This window comes from Trachypithecus francoisi, unplaced genomic scaffold (genome assembly GCF_009764315.1).
Source record: "Trachypithecus francoisi isolate TF-2019V2 unplaced genomic scaffold, Tfra_2.0 Contig01579, whole genome shotgun sequence".
Taxonomy (NCBI): domain Eukaryota; kingdom Metazoa; phylum Chordata; class Mammalia; order Primates; family Cercopithecidae; genus Trachypithecus; species Trachypithecus francoisi.
This window is the reverse complement of record NW_022681442.1, coordinates 4,088,490-4,109,892: the sequence shown is the minus strand read 5'-3', so window position 1 is coordinate 4,109,892 and position 21,403 is coordinate 4,088,490. Positions and strand designations below refer to the sequence as shown.

Sequence of the window (21,403 nt, the reverse complement as noted above, 5' to 3'; positions counted from 1 at the left end):
GGCCATAGTCACCTGCTCCTCCTGGGGCATCCCCAAGTCTCTGGTGCCCACAGTGTCTGTCACAGGCACTCTGGATGAGCTATTTTCACTACTGGGCTTGGCTTGGCCAAGAATGCAGGTTGTGATTTATCAACGCTGTAGACCACTCCTTTGCTGACATATTAAGCCCTCTCCAGCTTTATCCAGTCTAAGCACTTTATCCAATCTAAGTTGGTCTAAGACCAACTGTATTCAATAGTTTCTATACACACAGCACATTCATTCCATTACAGCATCAAAGGCACTGTTTGAGGTTTTGGGGCTGGCTAGAGCAATGACCAAAGAAAACTTCTTCCTCTCACTCAGCTTACATTCCACTGGGATCCTAGTAACAGTGGACGGCTTGAGCCTTGTTGCCTGAGAAAGCAGGTAATTGAACAGAGCTTTAAAGAGATCCTGGAGACCGTTGCGTGCATGCCCGTGGCGTACCTGCTTTCTGAACCCTGAATTCAGCCTTCTTCAGTTCTTCCTTGGTCCATCTTCCTTCAGTTTAGAGTGTGCGTGTCTCATCTTTATGGGAACGAACGATCTCACAGCCCCTCCTTGCTACTGGCACAAGTCGATGGTAACTCAGGGTCCCCTGCAGCATGGCTGATCACCAGGCCAGAGTCCCAGTACTGAGGTGGCTGTGAACTCTGCCAGGGATGGGGAACTGGGCAGTGAGGATGGAGAAAACATGTCCATTGTTATTGAGGTTTTTTTCAGCCTGATCGGACACTTGAAGACATTTTAGAGATTTCCACCTCCCCAGAATTTAGAGTTTTTCTAAAAGCACGGATCTGAGACATAATGAACTGATACTGGCAACCTTTCTGCACCCTGATTCCCAGGAAATTTAATCAGAAGCTGGGGGATGGAGGATAGGCTGGAGATGGACCTTCTTGAGGTGCCTGCTGGTCTGTCTTTAGGGACATTGCTCCTCTTGCTCTTTAGAACATTTTTTCAGCCAGAGTGAGGTATTTCACTAGGATCTATCAAGGAATGGCAGCTAAGTGGCCCCTAGGATGCTCTCAGATTGCCGAGAACTCTTCACTGGCAGGAGAAACACCATCTGTTCATTTCAGGAACCAACGAGCTATTTTGGATGTTACGTGTTCGTAGAGACGAAATTTGAGACTTTTTTCCATGCTGCGCTTTGATTTTTTTTTTCCCCCTACAGTTTCCTTGTCTTTCTTCCCCTGGTTCTTGCTCCTGCTATCAGGACATGCATGTTCAGGCTCCATTAACCAGAAAAGGAAATGAGAGGTCCCCCTGTGGCAGGGGATCATCAGAAACCTCCAGGGGTTCTGTGTTGGCAACTCTTAAACGAGGCTTCAAAGGCAGAGGGTAGCCGTCTGGGATGATCTCTCTTGTTGATTTATGTGCTATTGACACTCAAGTCATAAAATGAAATACCCGCCCTACTGATTATTTACGCTTCCTCTGTTTAATTATAGTTTGAAAATGAGATCATCACCAAGCTGGATCATGAAGTGGAAGGAGGCAGAGGAGACGAACAGTACAAAGTGTTATTTGATAAAATGTAAGTGTTGATTAGCAGTGGGATTTATGTCGGAGAGATATAGAGCTCTATATCTCTCAGGGAGAGATAATTAGGGAGACCGTAATTAGACTACAATGAGCTTCGTAGCCCAGAAATAATTAAAATGTGTTAATAATGGAAAATAGTTAAAATTGCACCTCCGTTGAGTTTCTTTTTCTGAGTGTGATTAACAAGGTGTGTATAATTATTTTTCAGCCTTCTGGAGCACTGCAGGAAGCATAAATACCTCGCCAAAACAGGAGAAACTTTTGTAAAACTCGTTGTGCGCTTAATGGAAAGGCTTTTGGATTATAGAACCATCATGCACGACGAGAACAAAGAAAACCGCATGAGCTGCACCGTCAATGTGCTGGTGAGTGAAAGGTTAATCACGTGTTTTCAGTTTTCACAGCACACTAGGAACTGAAGCAGGGAGTGCCCCAGCCCTTATCTATGACAGTCAGCCACGAAGCTTTCCACGGCAGAACAATCTCCTTTGCTTGTTTCCTCATCTGTTGCAGGGAAGGAATCATGAAGTCGTCCACTCTGAATAAGTCTGTAAAATTGTCCCATCTCTGGACGTTTTAACATAGCTCTCCTTGTCATTGTGAATGATGAGTCATCGTATTTTGCAGCCAGGGTAGTGCCTCATTGATTACACCCTTAAGGCTTTGTGATTAGGAGACTATAAACGCATGCTATGTAGTAGGTAGGCTGAATGGTGGCCTCAAAAGTAGATCCATCCCCCAGTCCTTAGAACCTGCGAATGAGACCTTACTTGGAAACAAGAGGCCCTGCAAATGTAATTAAATTAGGAATCTCAAATGGGATTATCTTGGATTACCTGCAAGGGGAGTGGAGAGGTGCTAACTCCAATGACAGGTGTCCTCATAAGAGACAAAAGAGGAGAAGACACAGAAGCAGAGGCTAGACCTTGTGAAGATGGAGGCGGAGATTGGAGGGATGCAGCCTCAAGCCAAGGAGTGCCTGGAGCCACCAGAAGCCTGAGGAGGCCAGGAAGGATCCTCCCCTAGAGCTTTCTAGGGGAACGTTGTCCTCCTCACACCTTGATTTCAGATTCTGGCCTCCGGAACTGTGAGAAGAAACATCTGTTGTTTTAGGTTTACGGTAATTTGTTACGGCAGCCGCAGGAAACCAGATCTGGGCACCATGGAGGGCAGACGCCTGGGTGACCTTAGCTGCTGCCATCTGTCTGCCATTTGCATTCCTGCTGTTGCCCTGATACAGCTGGGTTCTGTGGACACCCACTTGCTGGTGTCGTTGTGGTCCCTAATCCAGGAAATCCATTAGTACCGATGAGCTTTTGGGAAGCTTTGCGACAAGCTCAGCTCCCGGCCAGCCTCATGGCTCTCAGCAGCCTCGTGACTCCCACAACCTGGCTCCAGAGCTCTCTGCTTCTCCCTGCGCTGCTTCTCTTATAAAGAAACACAAGGACTGACTCCTGGCTGTAGTAGGGCTTTCCTCCAGTTTCCTTGCCCGTCCCATGGCAGGAATGCAAGAAAATACTACTCCTGCTTTGCTCTGCTTACCTCCCTTCTCCTCCCAGCCACTGGCCTCTGGATTTCAGAGTCGTCAATAACATTTGGATACATAGCCCTCACTGCCACGTCCACCTTGTATGTGGACTTGTGGGTGCTTTATGCTCACGGAAATGGGCTTCTGTGCCAGGAGGAACATGACACATCATTCATTCTTTAAAAAGCCAGAGTTGTGTGGATTAAAAAGATAAACGAAAAGGAATACTTTCACTTTTCATCGACTGTGGTATCGGTGCTGGATCTGTGCTTTGCCGTGAGGAATTTCACAGCTAAAAGATCATGAGCAGTCTTCGCCCCTTCATCCCATGGCTGGACAACCTGGTTAGGCTAATGATAAGCATTTCTCTAACACATTTTCTTTTCCTTAAAAATCTAAATATAAGGGACCAGTTTTTGGTCTAGCATGTAGAGCTTGCAAATTGTCACTCCCATCCTCACAACAAGAAAAAAGCTGAATAAATGGAAAACAATCAACAATTATTAGTTCCATCTTCTTAGATCCATAGACAAACTTCTGACCCCCAAGTCAGAGAAACAAGAAGATACAGAGACCCACAGAGTGGAAGCCCAGGAACAGAAACCACCACTGGAGCCAGTACTAGATTCCTTTTACCCAGTCCATCATACTCACTTTCAATGTATTATTACAATGCACACTAAAGACAAAGACACAGTGAAGAGGCAGAGCAGGCATTAGAGGCAGAGGTTTTGAAATCATCAGACCTGCAATTTAAAATAACTATGATGAATATCCCAAGGGCTGTAGTGGGAAAAGTAGATGAAACACAAAAGAAGATGGGTAAAGCACTGCAACAGTGCGAAGAATGCCTCTGATGGTCTCATCGATGAACTGGACACAGAAGAATCTGTGAGCTTGAAAAATCTGAATGTTTGCACATCCATCATAGTGTCTTAGGCTACTGTTGAAATTACTGGCCTCTGATGTCTGACCCTGAGGTCTGGGCCGTGACTGTGTTTGTCTTCATATTCACCTGGAGACTGACCAAGGGGTACAGTAGCAAGCTCTGCCCCAGGTCAGTTGGTTTGATCTTACAGACAGGAAAGAACCTGGCGCTTGCTTCACTGTCTTCTTGCATTCCAGCCAGCGTTCAAAGTAATGTCATGGTGCCAATGTAATTGACGTGAAATAGGAACCAGTATTTTCCTATGGGAAAGAAATGGAGACCTTTACAAAATCCTTCCCTGTTATGGACATAACTTTTTAGTGTTCTTCCTAATCCTTAAGGGGATCTAAGAGGCTGATAGGTGCCCAGAAGGAAGAATTATCAATAAGTTTTTTAGTTTTCCAACTTTGATGATTGAGTCTTCTATTTGTTTTAAGCAAGATCTCTTCTGTTCACCAGGACACGGAACAGTGGAGAAATGGTGGTGTGCTCTGAATATGGGCTCTTATCACCTGAATCTAGGGTCAGGAAAAAAGCCTCTTGTAATAAAACCTGTAATCACACTTTCTAATGTGAACCTGTGTTCCTCTTTCATTCAGAGCCTGCCTCAGTGCCCACGTACTGTTAACTGTGGTCGGCACTTGCTCAATTTTAACTAAGAAATTCACCCAGGGTTCTCAAGATTATCTGACATTAACCTTCTTCAAATGGGAATGTCCTGAGTCATTTAATGAAAAGTCAAGTGTTATGTTCTTAAGCATTTCCTGGGGATGATAAAATGGATCCCAACGGTCACCGTTTTTTCATTTAGAAAATAAATCTGTGGAATAAAGAGAAACAAGAAACCAGAGTTTTAAAGATAGGTAGCTAGGTGTCCTAACCATAAATACTCACCACCCAGCTCAATTTCCTGGTCAGGTTTTCTGTTTTCTCCTTGTACTTTTATTACAGCAACAGAGTTTAATAGGGATGGATATGTATAACCATCTCTAAATGAATATAGATGTATAGCTATTGGAGACGTATAAAATATACTCTTTTAGTCACTAAGAAAAAATGAAGCCTCAAGTTAAAAAATTAAATAAATAAAATGAATATAGAATTTACCGACGCTCTTTAAGTCTGTTGCCAAGTTTTCTTTAGAACCAGCTTTGTGGTTTCTTACCAAAACACAGTTAGTAGAATATTGTAAGCTGTGTAGACTCCTTCACGTCCTATTTCTTTGCCCTTAAAAAAACAAAAATGGGAATGAGTACAGTGGCTCACGCCTGTTGTACTTTGTGAGGCCGAGGAGGGAGGATCACTTGAAGTCAGGAGTTTGAGACCAGCCTGGCCAACGTGGTAAAACCCTGTCTCTACTAAAAATACAAAAATTAGCTGGGTGTGGTATTGGGTGCCTGTAATCCCAGCTACTCGGGAGGCTGAGGCAAGAGAACAGCTTGAACCAGGAAGGCAGAGGTTGCAGTGAGCCTAGATCATACCACTGCACTTCACCCTGGGCAGCAGAGGCAGACTCTGTCTCAACAACAAAAGAAGAAAAATGAAAATGAAAAAGCAAGAGATGCGAGCAGTCACACTTCTTGGCCACCTAAGTCCCCAAGACATCCCCTGCAAGGATGTCTGCATGTATATTGGATCTCGGATGTATATTTGTAATTCTTTAACTAGAATTTCACTGACACCTCATAATCGAGCATCTTTAATTATTGGTCACTAACGTCGCTGAGTGTCACTTAGTTCTTCTGTCAGTCATCCACACATCCCATCTCTGAGACTGGTAGACTCGTTATTACTTTGAAGATGCCAGTTACTTCTCTTCATGGCCCCGTGACAAGGCTAATTAAATGCAGAGTGGGGTCCAGTATTTTTAAAATCTTGGTATCTGTTTTAGTCCAAAATGGAAATATAATTCTGATGTCTGCGTTCTGAAAGATCAATGCCTAGCGGTGGATTGGAGTTGGGGGGGCCGGTCCCAATGGGGTTCCTCTGGGAGCTGAGCTGCAAGCTTGGCACAGACGTCAGTCAGCGCTGGTGTGGGGGGACTTGAGAGACAAGGCTGCCCGCGGAGCCCAGGAGGAGTGGGAGCACCGTGTGGACCTTTACGTAAGAAACAAAAAGGTTTTATATAGAAATTGGGATTGGAGATGAGTGTACTTTGGTTGTGGAGAGGTTTTGAAGTCCTAGGAAGGGAACAGGACTCAGCACAGGCAGAAAATAGACGACATTTCGTATCTCCGAGAGAGGAATGAAGGTCGACGATATTCCCGTTGTGAAATTGTAAAGAAAAATGATCAAAACCTTAGAAAGGATTAAAAATACGAGTACAGAAGGGGCCGGTGTGAAACCCTGGCTTGTAAATACTGGCGAGTTTGAGTTGGAAATGAAGGACTTATCCTCTGCCTTTGATGCAGATTCTCTTTGTTGCGACACTGAGTTGTCTGCTGAAAATATCCTCATTACTGAGCCATGTCGTATGAACTGGAGGACATTAAAATGTCAGAGGCAACGAAACTTGAAAATCTTGGTGCATTTTTCTAAATGTGCCCCCGCTTATTTTCTAGACTTAGTTATCATTTCTTTTCAGAGACATCAATTGTAGAAGCAATGCTGGGTTTTGCTCATGAAATTAAAGAGCCTATGCCATTTTCTTGGATAATTGTATGTCTCTGTAATGGTGATATTCACTACTTACTTCTTCAGGCTCCAATTCTAGAGAACTGACATCATTTTTAGGTGCTAAATTGCACATTGAAAGTGACTCTGAGGGTTCCTTACCTTAGGCCTTGTTAGGTGACTTCTGTGCCTTTCTGGTGGCTCCTGTGTGAAAAAGGTTTTAAGGTGTTTATGGAGATGTTCACCTTAAGAAATATAATTTTGATAAAATTTTATTGCTCAACCAGATGATATTTTCCAGTAAAGATGTAGAAATGATCCATTGGTTTTAATCTACTAACTAAGCTTTCTCCATCAGTGTTCATACACAGGGGGCTTTTTCAGAGGCAGCCCATTTTTTTTTTTTTTTTTAACCGTTGTTTGGAAGGTTTGTCTGCCTGGAACGGTGCTATCTACTAGAAAGTTCTGGGATAATGAAACGGTCTTATGTCTATACTCTTTGATACAGTAACACTAGCCCCATGTGACTGTTGAGCACTCCAAGCATGGCAAGTGCAGCTGGGGGAAGTGAATTATTTATTCAGTGTTAATTAAATTTACTTTACCTTTTAATGTATGTCTTTAATATATTGGCTAGTGTATTCATACCTCAGGTCTACATTATCATATTGTCTTTTTTGCTGAGGCTGGGCCCAGAAAGCTTTAAATCATGTTGATCATGCTTATTTGCTTATTCCCAAATTTGGGATATTTATTTATGTATTCGTTTGTTCTCATGAGATTACTATGGCTCAGATAGCACGTCTTCATGTCTTTTTGGGTAATACTTCGTTTTAACTAAAGACAAGTGACTTTCAAGTGATGGGAGTTGATTTTAATCATTATAGTGTTCAGTGTAGAAATGGAATTGTGTTTGACCAGCAAAAAATAAAAGTGAAGAACCGTGTAAGATGGTTTTGCAATTTATGTGAATTTATGGTTCTGATCTGAAGAGCTGGGTCCATTCGGCCGTGTTGGACACAAGATGAAGTATCTTGAATTTTTAATGTGCGTGTGACACCTTTTGTGGAACAGATTTCTTAAAACAGTATTATGGTTTTTCAGAATTTCTACAAAGAAATTGAAAGAGAAGAAATGTACATAAGGTAGGTATGCATCACACTTGTTTGCATGTTAATTATAAATAATAATATATGTTGTATGTTACCTGTGCTGAGAAATGTGTTATAGCCACAGAGATTTACTTTGTAGAAAATTGTGAAACGTATAAGGTAGAGTTTGGTGGAGCTCCCGGATACATTCTCAGCCCTCGTGCAGCCCTCGTATTGTCCAGACTGGTGCTGAGTTCTCGGTGGTCACCTTTAGTCAACTCAGAAGCAAAACTACTAATAATTGTTTCACAGCGTTTTGTCCCTGTTGACCAACTCTTGTGGCCCTTTTGCAAAAAGATAAGGAGCACATACATTTTAATGTTTCACAGTAAGTTATATGATCCAGTGAGAAATCCAGTTATAACTTTACCAGACATAGTTGAGTTACAATTTTTCAGTCTGCTGTTAGTTAACGGATGCCCTAGTCCCATATTTTTTATGTCTTTCTTCCATGAAGAAGAGAAATGTTTTGCATTGCCTGCTGGATTTTGCTTCCCTACTTACCGTACTCCCTGAAGTGAGGGACTGTGATTGAGCCCCTCTCTCTTGGTTACTTCTAAAGTCTAGTGTCAAATAATTAGGAAGATTACCACTCTGGAGACTAGGAGAAGGATGTAACCTACGCAGCGTGAGTTTTTAGTGATGTGTTTATTACGCTGAGTGTGGTTGTCTAATTTTCTATTTCTAGGTTTTTTTATTTCTCCTTTTCAAAAACGTACTATATGAATTTCATAACTCAGTTACCTGTATTTCTTTATGGCAAAGAAATTCTTTTGATCACATTGACTGTAATCATTGGAGCTCTTTATTCTGATGGATTTGTATTTTTACAGATTTTGTTGTGCATTTGGACTCAGTAGAAATGTAGGAAGTCACAATGAAGCATTGGGTGTCTCATTAAAAATGTTTAAGGGAAAATGAAAAGGAATGAGAAATTTGAAGGAAAATTCTACTTTGTGTATCATCTTTATCTTTTTCCTGAGTTTTTCTTAGTGCTTTGTGTACCGAAAGTTTGTAAGGCATTATGAATTATGAACATTGTAAAAAGAAAGTATAGCTGTGATTTACTGTTGAACATAGAATTGAGCTCTTGCAATCCTCAACACAAATTATTTAGTGACATTTTAAGAACATACCTCTGTTTTATTGTCTCAGGTATTTGTACAAACTCTGTGACCTGCACAAGGAGTGTGATAACTACACCGAAGCGGCTTACACTTTGCTTCTCCATGCAAAGCTTCTTAAGGTAATGTCAATTACATGATGATTCTATTGTTATACATTCTAAGAGTTTTGAGAATTTCATTTTTCCATGACAAATTCTAATAAGTATAACTTAAGGTTTTATGAAATTGGCTAAATAAATGCAAGGATATGATCAAAAAAATTTAGGAAGTGCTTTGGTTAGAGATTTGTCCCTTCTGAATGCAGATTTAATTAGATGTCATAGCAGGTGATCACTAAGCATTGTAAACTCCCATCACTTGGCTGTGAGCTGACAGCAAGTTAGAGATTCTACAATTCCTTGTTCAGGACTAGAGGACTCCAGGATGGTGAAGAACAATATCACGAAGGAATTTTCCTGGTAGTAACAACTAAGAGATAGGATGAGACACACCCCTAATTGTCTTAGTAAAGAGTTAGGGACCAGATCATGACTTTTCACTCTTATCAGTTCACGTTGAGACCTCCTGCTAGCGCTCTCTGCCTGATTCTTCTAAAGAGTGTTGCTCCTAGCACAGGTCTGGCATGACAACTGTCAACTCTTAGTGGTTCTTTTATTACTCAGATAGCTTCAGACATTGACTTCCTTTGTTTACAGTGATGGATGGATGGATGGATGGATGGATGGATGGATGGATGGATAAATTGCTGTATAGCCTCTAGTTTTATATTTCACAACTTCAGCAAGTTATTAGATGATCTTGCTCATGACATCCTTATAAAAATTTGAAAAATTATGAACTGGATAAATAAGAACAGTTACAAGAATTAGAATTGAGTTTGGTGGCATTCCACAAAGACTACTCATTCAAGGAGTCATGTTTCCAAATCTAGGCCAGCCTCCTAAAAACCAAAAATGTAATGAAAGAGAACCAGAGAAAATTACATGAAATGGGTAGTAAGTAGTGTCAATTAGGTAATAGGAATTAGGGAAGACATTGTGTTCTGGAGTAACTCTGGTAAGACTCTTTCCATCTTTGGCCCGATTCTGAAATTTCTGCTAGCTTCTGTGACACAGATACACACAGGCTGCCCTAGAGACATTTGGGAGTGGAAATTGGCCTCTGCCTGGAAACAGCAGTGTCTGTTACAAATAAACACACAGAGCTCAGCTCCGTCTGGAGGCCTCATCAGTTGTCCTCCTGAGGCTGGCTGTCTGAGGACCCATTTGGCCCCATGCCATGTAAGGCTCTCCCAAGGAGCATAATTTATGAGGATGGAGATTTCAGTTGGTACATCTGATACCAGCTCTCACACTATGAATTCTGACGGCCTTCATTTATTCGAAACTCAAATTTCAGTAACAAGGTGTTTTTGCAAATGTAAAGCTATTTCTTTTACCCCAGGGAAATTAAAATGGGGTTGACAAACTGCCCACTCAACCCTTACTCCGTCTCTCATAGAATGTAAACTTCTCTATGCATGTGTGAATGTAAAATATATGTGTGTGCATAAAAGCATCATTTGTTTAATCATTGGATTTGTTGAGTACAGATGGGTTTGTCACAAACGGCGTGATGGTTTGTTTCATAGCTCAAATCGATAGGCCCAATTGCATTATCGTTTCCCCTGAGCTTCTGAATTTTCCGGTTTAATGGTGAATTCTACATAATCTCTCTCCATATCTTTTGCCCCATTACATTTTGCAATGTTTTCTAAGTATGTTTTGATATTACTGTAAATGTGAATTCATGCTATTTCATCAACTCACCAAAGGACATGATTTGTATCGTTGTGAAAATTCTTCAGTATGACAGATATGTTATTGTTTGTTAACTGAAAATCCTCAAATAGAATCTTTTTTGGTTAGGTGTATCTTTCGTCAAAACCAAGAGCGATAAAAGCTTTAGTTTTTCACCTAGCAATCACATGATTACATCTCCATGTGCAAGTGGAAGGCAGAGAGGATTTTTGCTTCCCTAGTCAATGTTTTCATTTGCAAAACTGATATAAAAATGCAAAGAAGCCTGTAATCCCAGCACTTTGGGAGGCCGAGACGGGTGGATCACGAGGTCAGGAGATCGAGACCATCCTGGCTAACACGGTGAAACCCCATCTCTACTAAAAATACAAAAACTAGCCGGGCGAAGTGGCAGGCGCCTGTAGTCCCAGCTACTCGGGAGGCTGAGGCAGGAGAATGGCGTGAACCCGGGAGGCGGAGCTTGCAGTGAGCTGAGATCCGGCCACTGCACTCCAGTCCGGGCGACAGAGCGAGACTCCGCCTCAAAAAAAAAAAAAAAAAAAAAAAAAAATGCAAAGAAGTCATTTGGATTCTGAACTTGCTTGTTCTTAGTTTATTTTATTGTGGTTACATTTCAGAATCTAGTTTTACTTTGATTCTCCATCCTCCAATAAAAGTAGACCAATTACGTCGTACAAACTTCAAAGTTACAGAGTTTGTCCGATTGTGGTGGAGATATGCAAGTTTAATTTTAAGGTGAAAAATTTTGCAGACCACTTAAAGGCTTCTCACTCCTGCCTGACCTTCCTGGAAAGGGGGAGCCATTCAGGGCCCGTGCCCACTGCCTGGGAGACCTGATGTCTAGCAGAGGTGCCCCCCGGCCCATGGTTTCAGGAAAGTGGGGAGGGGCATGTGCTAAGACAGTAAGCAGCTGATGGAGCCTTGCCCCATTGCCCAGACCCCAGCTTCCCACTTAGTACCTTATTTGCAGCACCCTCCGTGGCCTGGCTGAACACAGGGTCGTGCTCCCTCTCCTAGGACCAGCAATAAGCAAGCCCACGCTCACCCTGTCGTCCCGTGAGCCTCCAGGCTGCCCAGTGGGAGCACATGCCTCCTGCCCTGAGGTGCTCATGGAGTCTTTTTTTGCAGTGTTCTTTTTCTTGTTCTGTTTTTCTTCTTCTTCTTCTTGGAGAAGGGTCTTGCTCTATTGTCCAGGCTAGAGTACAGTGGCCCGATCCTAGCTCACACAGTGTTGTCCTATGTCATTATGCTCTAATGTAGAATTGCAGCATCCTGGGGGTCAGGCGTCTTCCACCTCCTCTTTGACCTAGCTTGAGACACACAGCAGGTCCTCATCAAATAGCTGCTGAATTTTATTGAACCCTATACTTAATGCCCCTGATGTGTTGAGCCCAAGTTCAGGAGCTGACACGTTGTATCTGTCAAGTGGCCTTGCCTTCCCTCTGGCGTGTCTCCTCATGCATCTTCAGCTCACAGGCCGACTGCACTAATGCTGCCAGGAATACTGGCCAAGCCCTGACTCTGTGCCCAGCACCATGCAGACACCTCCCCATCCTTAAGGAGCTTGACAGCCTTTCCAGTCCCTTTCCATATACTGTCTTTGCTGTTGATTAAAATGCCAACCCACGCAACACTGAGACCCGAGCCCTGGGGTGCCGCCCTTGGGATGGCCCTGGATCACCTGGTTCCTGATTTGTCCCGGGATATTAGGAGGTGGCATTTGCAAGCTGCCAGTTCTGTGCTTTCCAGAACCTGCTGGGTTTTTCTTTTGTGTGAACCCCACTGCAGCTCTGCCTCCCCCACGTCTTTTATGCCTGTTGGTGTGTCCAGACAGAGGATCTGCCCTGGCAATCCCCAGCCTGTTGACAGCAGCCACACGTGTCTCCAGAACTGTGGCCCCCACATGTGTCTGACGCGAAGCTCCCACCATTCTGACATCCTTGGGTGTGTGTCTGCCTCGGGGCCGCTCATGCTCTGCTTCTCCCTTAGTGGTCGGAGGATGTGTGTGTGGCCCACCTCACCCAGCGGGACGGGTACCAGGCCACCACGCAGGGACAGCTGAAGGAGCAGCTCTACCAGGAAATCATCCACTACTTCGACAAAGGCAAGGTAAAAAGCAAACAAAAAGCAATTTTCCTTATTTTCCTCTTTCCTTGCACCTACCTGCAACGTTGTAAACACGTTTTTTTAGCATGTGATGTTTGCAGAACCAGAAATTTGTTACAAATTGTATATTGAAATGTTTTATGCATGTTCCTTCAGCTTACACTTAAAAGTAGAAATCTTAAAAAAAAAAAAATCAATAGCCCTTTTATAGATGCTCTAAAAAAGCACCAAGTATTTTTATAACCCTTACCAGAGGGAACGAAGTCTGGAACACTGATTCGGAGGTGTTTCCGTGCCCACAGAGTTAATGTATTCCTTTGACATCTTGCATCTTTCTGTTGTCACGGAAGAATTAATCCCATGGTAGGATGGATATTGCTCCATCCTGGTGGCTTCTAGTTTAATTGGCTTAAACAAAATTATAGATTCCACTTGACTTCCACTAAAAGGAAACCTGCTGTCATTTTAATCAGCCAGTATTGTATTTGATCACTGTAGTTCTTGTGATTCATATATGCAGTAACTATTAAAAAAAAAAAAAAAAGGCTGTTTCAGTTTCAGAAGTTTTTAAAACCTGCCACCGAAGTGACATTGGAACTCCTTCTTTGGTTTCATCAAGATTCCTAACTCATTTCAGAACCTGTTTTATTTTTTTTTTCCTTTGAGAAAAGTGACGGGCACACTTTATGAAGGTACCGACGTTCACATCCTAGGGCTGCTGTAGCACAAACTGGGTGGCTTTCAACAACGGGAATGTATTCTCATAGCTTCGTGCTGGGAGCTGCAAGCCTGATGTCACGGTGTTGGCGTGGTCACCCCCTCTGAAGACTGCAGGGGAGAATCTGCCCCGTGCCTTTTCCTTTGCATGTGTTGCTAGTGGTCCCTGGCACTGGTCAGCTGTAACTACGTCGCTCCAAGTTCTGCCTTCATCATCACAGGCCTTCTCCTCATGCGAGTCTCTGTCTCAATCTCCTTCTCCTTAGGAGGTACCAGTAGTTAGATGAGGACCCACTCTCCTCCAGCAGGTCCTCATCTTCCCTGATGACATCCAAATACCCTGTTTCCAAATAAGGTCAGAATCAGAAATACCAGGGGTTAGGACTTCAGATATTTCTGGAGACACAGTCCTACCCACAGTTCCAATGACACCCGGGAGGGATGATGGCTGCCCTTTTTGTGGCTGTTGACATAAACCAAACCCCACTGAAAACAATGACTTCACATAGTCCCCGTGGTCCCAAGCTTGGGATGCTGCTCACCTTTGGAGTAAGCATTGCTGTGTCCTTTCTTTGTCCCTGCCATTCTTGACACAAGGAGAAAGTCTGAAGTTTTCAGAACGGCATGTGGGCTCCCAAAGGCTGCTTGGAAATAAGGCTCAGAAATGTTCTGTGAATTACACCCAGTCCTGTAGTTCAGGGGTCCCCAAACCCCAAGTCCTCGGCCCCGGGGCAGTTCATGGCCTGGTAGGAACCAGGCTGCACAGCAGCAGGCGAGCGGCGGGTGAGCGAGCAAAGCTTCATCTGTTTTTACAGCTGTTCCCCATCGCCCGCGTTCCCACCTGAGCTCCGCCTCCTGCCAGATCAGCAGCAGCATTAGATTCTCACAGGAGCGTGATCCCTGTTGTGAACTGTGCATGTGAGGGATCCAGGTGCCACCCTCTTTATGAGAATCTAATGCCTGATGACCTGTCACTGTCTCCCATCTTCCCCTGATGGGATCATCTAGTTGCAGGAAAACAACCTCAGGCTCCCACTGATTCTACATTATAGTGAGTTGTATAATTATTTCTTTATGTATTACACTGTAATAGTAATAGAAATAAAGTGCATGATAAGTGTAATGCCCTTGAATCATCCTGAAACCATCCCCTACCCCGGTCCATGGAAAAATTTTCCTCCCTGAAATCAGTCCCTGGTGCCAAAAAGGTTGGGGACCGCTGCTGTAGTGGAACACGATATATTTTTGTTCTCCGGAGTGAGAAGCTTTGACGATTAGGGCCAATTACTAAAATTGTAGTAGGTTAGCCAGGAGAATCCTGTTTCTCAGCAAACTGGCAAAGAAATGGAGCAAATGCAGCCATCCCTTCCCTGCAGTGGCTTCTTGGCTCCATAGTGTTCTAGGGAAGGGTGAGCAGTGCTACTGAATGGGCAGGGCAGGAGGCAGGGACCCTGGGGTGGCCGGGAGGCCCAAGGGCCAGAGTCATGGGACTGAAGGCATGTGTGCATTTGTTGATGGCTGTTGCCGGGCTCTCTTTGTGGCAGCACATCCTCTGACCAGTGTTGGTTCCCGCGACCTCTCCACCATCATTCCGTCCCTTGCCCTCTGCGTTCCAGCCACACTGGCCCTTCTACTTTCTGAAATGCACCAGCCCTTTCCTGCCACTGCCCAGCGGGTTTCTGCTGCGCTGCCTTGAGGACATTGCTTGAGTCAGTTTTCCTTTTGCTGCCTGTACCATTTTGTCACTTGAATTAGCTTTTACTAAGCCAGGCTTTCTCATTCTGGGCACGACTGGCATTCTGGGCTACCTGTTTCTTTGTGGTAGAGGACCACGCGTGCATGGTGGACTCAAGGCATGTCTCCCTGCTGTGCCCTGGGCTTACTCCTTCCTGTGTCAGCTTAAATGTCACCTCTTCTCCAGCCACGGAAACATCCTCTTTTCTCCTTTTTGGCACCTACTATCATTTGCAATGATAGATTTGCTTGTGTGTTTCTTTAATGAGTTCCCCAGTAGGCTCTGAGCTCTGTGAAGACAGAGCCTCACACGTCAATTCCCCACCACGCATCTAATGCTCGGAACAGTGCCTGGCAGACAGCACGTGCTCATTACATTACGGACGTATGTGGAAAGAATGAACAGATGAATGAAAAGTCAACATTTAACATGCTTCCTGACATATGAGAAATGCTCATGGATGGCAGGACAGGTGGCCTTCAATAAATGATAAATCAAAAAACAAAGTCTTTTTTTTTCTTTTTTCTTTTCTTTTTTCTTTTTTTTTTTTTTTTTTTTTTTTTTAGCAAAGGTAGCCAAATATCTTTTTCTACGTTGTGATAGTTCATCAAAAAAAATCACATGGAGGGGCAAAACGAATGTGTTTGGTTCAGAACAGTGGTTCTCAACTGAGATCTGCGGGAGGTATTGTGGGTTTTCCTGACTGGGGGAAGAGAAGGTGCTGCTAACCCTCCAGCAGTGCACACATGGCGCCCACACCAGAAAGAAATAGACCAGAATCCCTGTCGTGTCCAGGTTGAGAAAGCCCGCCTTAGAAAAAATAAATTCAAGTGACAAAATGGGATGGGCAGCTAAAGGAAAACTGACTCATGGATTGTTCTCAGATGTCCCTGTGTTTTGGTGGAGACAGAACAAGGGCTGTGGCAAAGTGATCATTGGCTGGCCTTGAATCAGAATGAGTTTCAGGAGGATTTTCTTCATAGTAGCTGTATTGATAAAACCAATGGAAAAGCCACTTCTGAATATCCATAATATTTCCACGAGAATGTTAAAAAGGAACAAAGCCTCCTTATCCCTCTAAAACTAAAGTGAGACAAAGAATGGATGCTGGAAAGAATTTGATAAAATGAAATTTGAAGTATCTGAGTGATCAGCTGCAAGGCAAAAAATTCATTTTAACATCAACAAGTATTACATTTTCTGGGAAAAAGAGCAGTAGGAAATAATTCATCTTCTGTAGCAGTCTGGATGGCCTGCGCTAGAGTTTAAACCTCTCCGAATCTCCATGGCTCCAAACAGCGCAGGAGTGTTTCTCATACATGCTCCATGTCCTCCTTTTCACTTGGAACCCAGGTGAGCAGAGGTTCCGCCACACAGGGACACAGCCAGAGAGGACAGCAAGGAGTGACCTGCCCTGGGGCTTCTGCCTCAAAATGACAGTGTTCATGTCATTGGCTGAAGCAGATCATATGGCCACCACAGACTTCAAGGGGTGGAGCAGTGCCCTTAGGGGCAGGTGAGTGTGAGCGGCACCCACGTGCACCACAGCTCGTTAGACAGGTGAGTCGGGTTCCAATCAAGAGCACAATCCAATCTAGATTAACAAAAGTTCATCTAGAAATCCCCTAAGTATGCATGTATTCTGAGAAAGACGACGTCCACTCTAGTCTCCCAAATAACTCGGCTTCCCCACAACTAGAAATGTGAGAACAGCATCTCATAAAACTTATTGGGCCTCAATCCTCATTTCTCCGTCGTGGATTTTCTTTCTTCTGTTAGAGAGGGGGCTTAGGTAGGCAGGATCCTGCAGGAGAAGCAGCCTGAGAGAATGAGCTCCTGACCCCCGTGACTATGATGTGGGGAATCCCACCGGGTGGCCAGTGCAGGAGGGGAGGGGGTCACAGTAGAACCTCAAAGTGTGACATTTTGTGCCAGACTTAGAATCACTTTTGTTTAAGAAAGAAGGCTGAGGCCTGAGTATCCCTGGCTGCTTTGCGGATGGGCCATCATTTGAGAAATAACATCCTCCTGCCTTTCCTAAATGCAGTGGGATAAGACAAAGGCCATGACTGAAGGTTGAGAAGCCTGAAGTTGGAACGGCCCAGGGCATGGCTTTCCACACTCCATTCCCAGATTGCAATTATCTTGGGGGAAAAATATTTTTAAAATGGTCCACAGGTCATCACAGGCCTTAACTGGCAGGTGACACAGCCCAAGGAAACTTGAAGGAGAGCCTTGATTGGTGTGAGGCCCTGATACGGTTTGGGTCTGGGTCCCTGCCCAAATCCCAAGTCATTGTAATCTCCAGTGTTGGAGGTGGGGCCTGGTGGGAGGTGTTTGGGTCATAAGGGTAGATTTCCTTCTTGGTGCTGTGTCGTGAGAGTGAGTGAGTTCTCGTGAGATCTGGGTTGTTCAAAACTGTGTGAGACCGGCTGGGCACGGTGGCTCACGCCTGTAATCCCAGCACTTTGGGAGGCTGAGGCGGGCAGATCACCTGAGGTCAGGAGTTTGAGACCAGTCTGGCCAATATGGCAAAACCCTGTTTCTACTGAAAATACAAAAATTAGCTGGGCGTGGTGGCAGGCGTCTGTAATCCCAGCTACTTGGGAGGCTGAGGCTTGAGAATCGCTTGAACCTGGGAGGTGGAGGTTGCAGTGAACCAAGATCCAGCCACTGCACTCCAGCCTGGGTGACAGAGACTCCATCTCAAAAAAAAAAAAAAAAGTGTGTGGGACCTCCCTGCCTTCTGCTCTCAGCCCTGCGCCTGCCATGTAAGATGCCTGCCCCTGTTGCCTTCCGCCATGAGTAGAAGCTCCCTGGGGCCTCCCCAGAAGCAGATGCTGCCATGCTTCCTGTACAGCAGCCTGTGGAACTGTGAGCTGATTAAACCTCTTTTCTTTATACATTAGTCTTAGATGTCTATTTAAGCCCTCTAAGCAGCTGAGCACCAGAGAAACCAGCTCCCAATCAATGGGTAGGACTCTAACCCTCACTGTTGTCCAGTACTGAGTCCTGAACCGCATGCAGCCATTGGGCCCATGTGAACCATGTTTCTAAGACGAAGTACAAAAAAACAAATGTTCTTATGGGCTGAGTTGCATCCCCGCAAAATTCCTATGTTGAAGTCCTAACCTTCAGTGTTTCAAAATGTGACTGTATTTGGAGGTAGGGTCTTTAAAGAGGTAATTAAGGTAAAATGAGGTCATTAGGGTGGATCCTAATTCAATCTGACTGGTATCCTTATAAGAAATGAGATTAGGATGCAGACACACCCAGAGGGAAGACCATGTTGAGGATACAGCAAGAAGGCGGCCGTCCACAAGCCAAGGAGAGAGGACTCAGAGGAAACCAGCCCTGCAGACACTTTGATGGCAGAATCCTGGCCTCCAGAACAGCGAGGAAGTGAATGAATGTGATTTGAGGCCCCCAGTACCCAGTCAGTGCCTCATTATGGCAGCTCTGGCAAACTAATACCCACACCAAGTGTCTCATTTATTTGTTTGTATAGATTTCATGTTGAAATAGTAATATTTTAGATAGAGTCGATAGTACTAAAATTAGTTTTACTCTTTAAAAGGTAGCAGCTAGGAAATGCGACATTCACAGATGTGGCTCCTCTTGGGTTCCTGTTGGACGGTGCTGCTCTGAGTCAAAGACTTTGCTCTTGTTGAGCGCCAAGAACATCATCAGACCAGCACGGCCGCCCACATTCGGCTGGGAAGCGGAGGCTACCCACTGTCCTGTGGGGCCTCACAGGCTGCCGGAATTGCCTGCGTGCCTGTTGGTATCTACTCCTTATACTACACGGATATTTAAAAAGCTAAAGATTTCTAAAAGAGTTACAAAATGGGGACCCAAGTCTGGAAAGAATAAAATATATGTGGAAATGGCAAGGAAGAAAGCATGATCAAGCGTGATCACAAGCACCAAGATACGATATTTTTTGTCCTTTGACTCAAAGTCATTTCCGTAGCAGTGAGACAGCTGTCAAAGAGTACAGCAGTTACCAGTGGGAACCTGGAGGGAAGGGGGACTTGGGAGCTCTCACGTAGCCCTGAAGGAAATACAGATGAGGCAAATAGGAGAGAGGTAGAAAGAGGTAGCTGTGAAGATCAAGTGTAAGAAATCAAGAAAAAGCAGCATCTTCTTGTTGGAGCAAGACAGAGTTTTCCGAAACCTATTTTATTATTAAAATGTAGAATTTTGCCCCTCGGTGATGTTGTTTTCATTTGTGCTTTGGACAAATCCCATTACAATCTCATTTTTCATTTCCCGGGCTTAGCAAGGATCAGTCACGTGTGCTCCTCGGGATCTGTCTATCCACGTGCCTCAGGGAATATGAGCCTTCCTCGCTGACAGACTGGCTCTAAGATCGGCACCATCTTGGCCCAGTTCTACCTGGGGCACTTTTGAACAACTCGGGCATCTGGGCAGAAGCCCTGCTGCTAGATCCAGTTTACTTTGTGTCTCCTTGTAAGTTCTCGGTCCCTCTCACCTGGGTCTGTCTGAGATGCCTACCCACTCCTTCCCAAGGCCCCATGCCTGTCTCCACCCTTCTGCTCCTGCAGATAGATACCAGTCTGGTTTCTAATAATGTGGCCTCTGAATCACAGCGTGAACTGCTTCAAAGATGCCCAAACCTCAGGGATTCCCCCATCTCCTCTGCAGGCGATCCAGGCCTCTCACCTGGCATGAGGCTTCTTAGAGTAGGAATCGAACCTCCAGATGTACCCTCTCATCACCCACAGCATCTGGCCTTCTTCTGAACATGCCCTCTGATCCCCAAGCCCTTGCATCTTCCCATGGTCTGTCCCGGCGTGGACCAGCTGCTGCTTGCTGCTGTCTCGTGTGACGGCTGCCATGACGGCTGCCTTCTCGCCTTCTGGGCATATTTCACTGCTCTCAAACGTTCTTGGCTTTTGGAGTTCACTGGGGAATCTTGTTTAAAAATCCAGATTTTGATTCAGCTGGTCTGGGGTGGGGCCCAAGGCTCTGCATTTCTGAGAAGTTCCCAGGTGATGTCCCAGCTGCTCTAGCAACCATCCCTGAGTCCCCAGGGCCCGTGCTGACATAAGCTCCTAAGAGCAGAGGCAGTGGCTGTGGCTGCCACCTCTGGATCTCCCTCTGAGGGATCTGTGCCGTGGCCTGGGCTCCACTCCATTTTTGTAAAATCGCTTTTTAAAGAGTGGTTTTAGGCTCAAAGCAGAATTGAACAGTGAGTACAGCCAGGTCCCAGACACCCCTGCCCACACACATACACAGGCATGGGACTTTCAAGGTGGTCGTTTGTTAGTGAGATGAGCACATTCTGGCCAGCACTTGAGCAAACAGCACACAATCAAGAAGGTGGCCGTCACTCAGACTTTCCACAAAGTTCCTTGTTTGGGGTGTATTTTGTTTGTTACAGATCTTGCTTCCTGACCCAGACTGAGTCCCTGGGAGAGCGAAAGGCCATGCCTCCCACCTGCCCCCAGCGCCGGGCCGGGGGCAGATCCCACCCCACTCTGCCACGTGCCGCATCGCAGCCGGGTTTTATCAGGGTGCTCCTTTCCCAAGGCTAACACTAACTTGACTTTAGCATCATGTTCACTGCAATGGTTATGGATCAGACGGAGACAGATCTTGCAAGACCAGGGCTGGATTTTCCTGTCTAGAATCTTATATGTTAAAAATAACAATCTTCCATCCGAATGATTACAGCAGTTTATTAAGTGAGCGAACGGGCAGACAAGCATGCAGGACAGTCAGCATCCACAGAACTTACCGACCTGGCTGATGGCGCCACGTGCACCAGGCTCACGTCCTGAGCGTGTGCCCGCAGCCCTTGCAGTGTTTATATCACAAGAATTTCCTTGGTTCGATCTTACATGTATTTCATTTTAGGGGAAAAAAATGCAATTCCAGTTTTAAAAATGTATTGGAGTAAGGAGACTTAAGACCTCAGTTAAGCTTGGAGACTGGTGATCACTGGGGCTTGCAAGATGATAAAATGGAAGCCGAGTGGGACATCAGTCTGGCAAAACCGTGACCCAGCTACAGCTCCACGGACCCAGCCTGTCTCCTCATGGCCCGTTTCCGTATGCAATTAAGGAAATCTTCATTTACATACATACTCTGTGGAAAGGATATA

The 21,403-nt window shown here is 44.8% G+C and overlaps 1 protein-coding gene across 3 annotated transcripts in view; it reads left to right on the top strand.

Annotated features, from left to right (window-relative positions):
• DOCK1 (dedicator of cytokinesis 1) overlaps nt 1-21,403 on the top strand; it is a 551,514-nt gene that overhangs the window by 471,155 nt on the left and 58,956 nt on the right. For all 3 annotated transcript variants that reach the window (XM_033179145.1, XM_033179136.1, XM_033179142.1), the window contains 5 exons: nt 1,476-1,561; nt 1,778-1,934; nt 7,743-7,783; nt 8,945-9,035; nt 12,705-12,824. In XM_033179145.1, the coding sequence (XP_033035036.1) occupies nt 1,476-1,561; nt 1,778-1,934; nt 7,743-7,783; nt 8,945-9,035; nt 12,705-12,824 (495 nt within the window). The remainder of the gene's footprint in view (nt 1-1,475; nt 1,562-1,777; nt 1,935-7,742; nt 7,784-8,944; nt 9,036-12,704; nt 12,825-21,403) is intronic.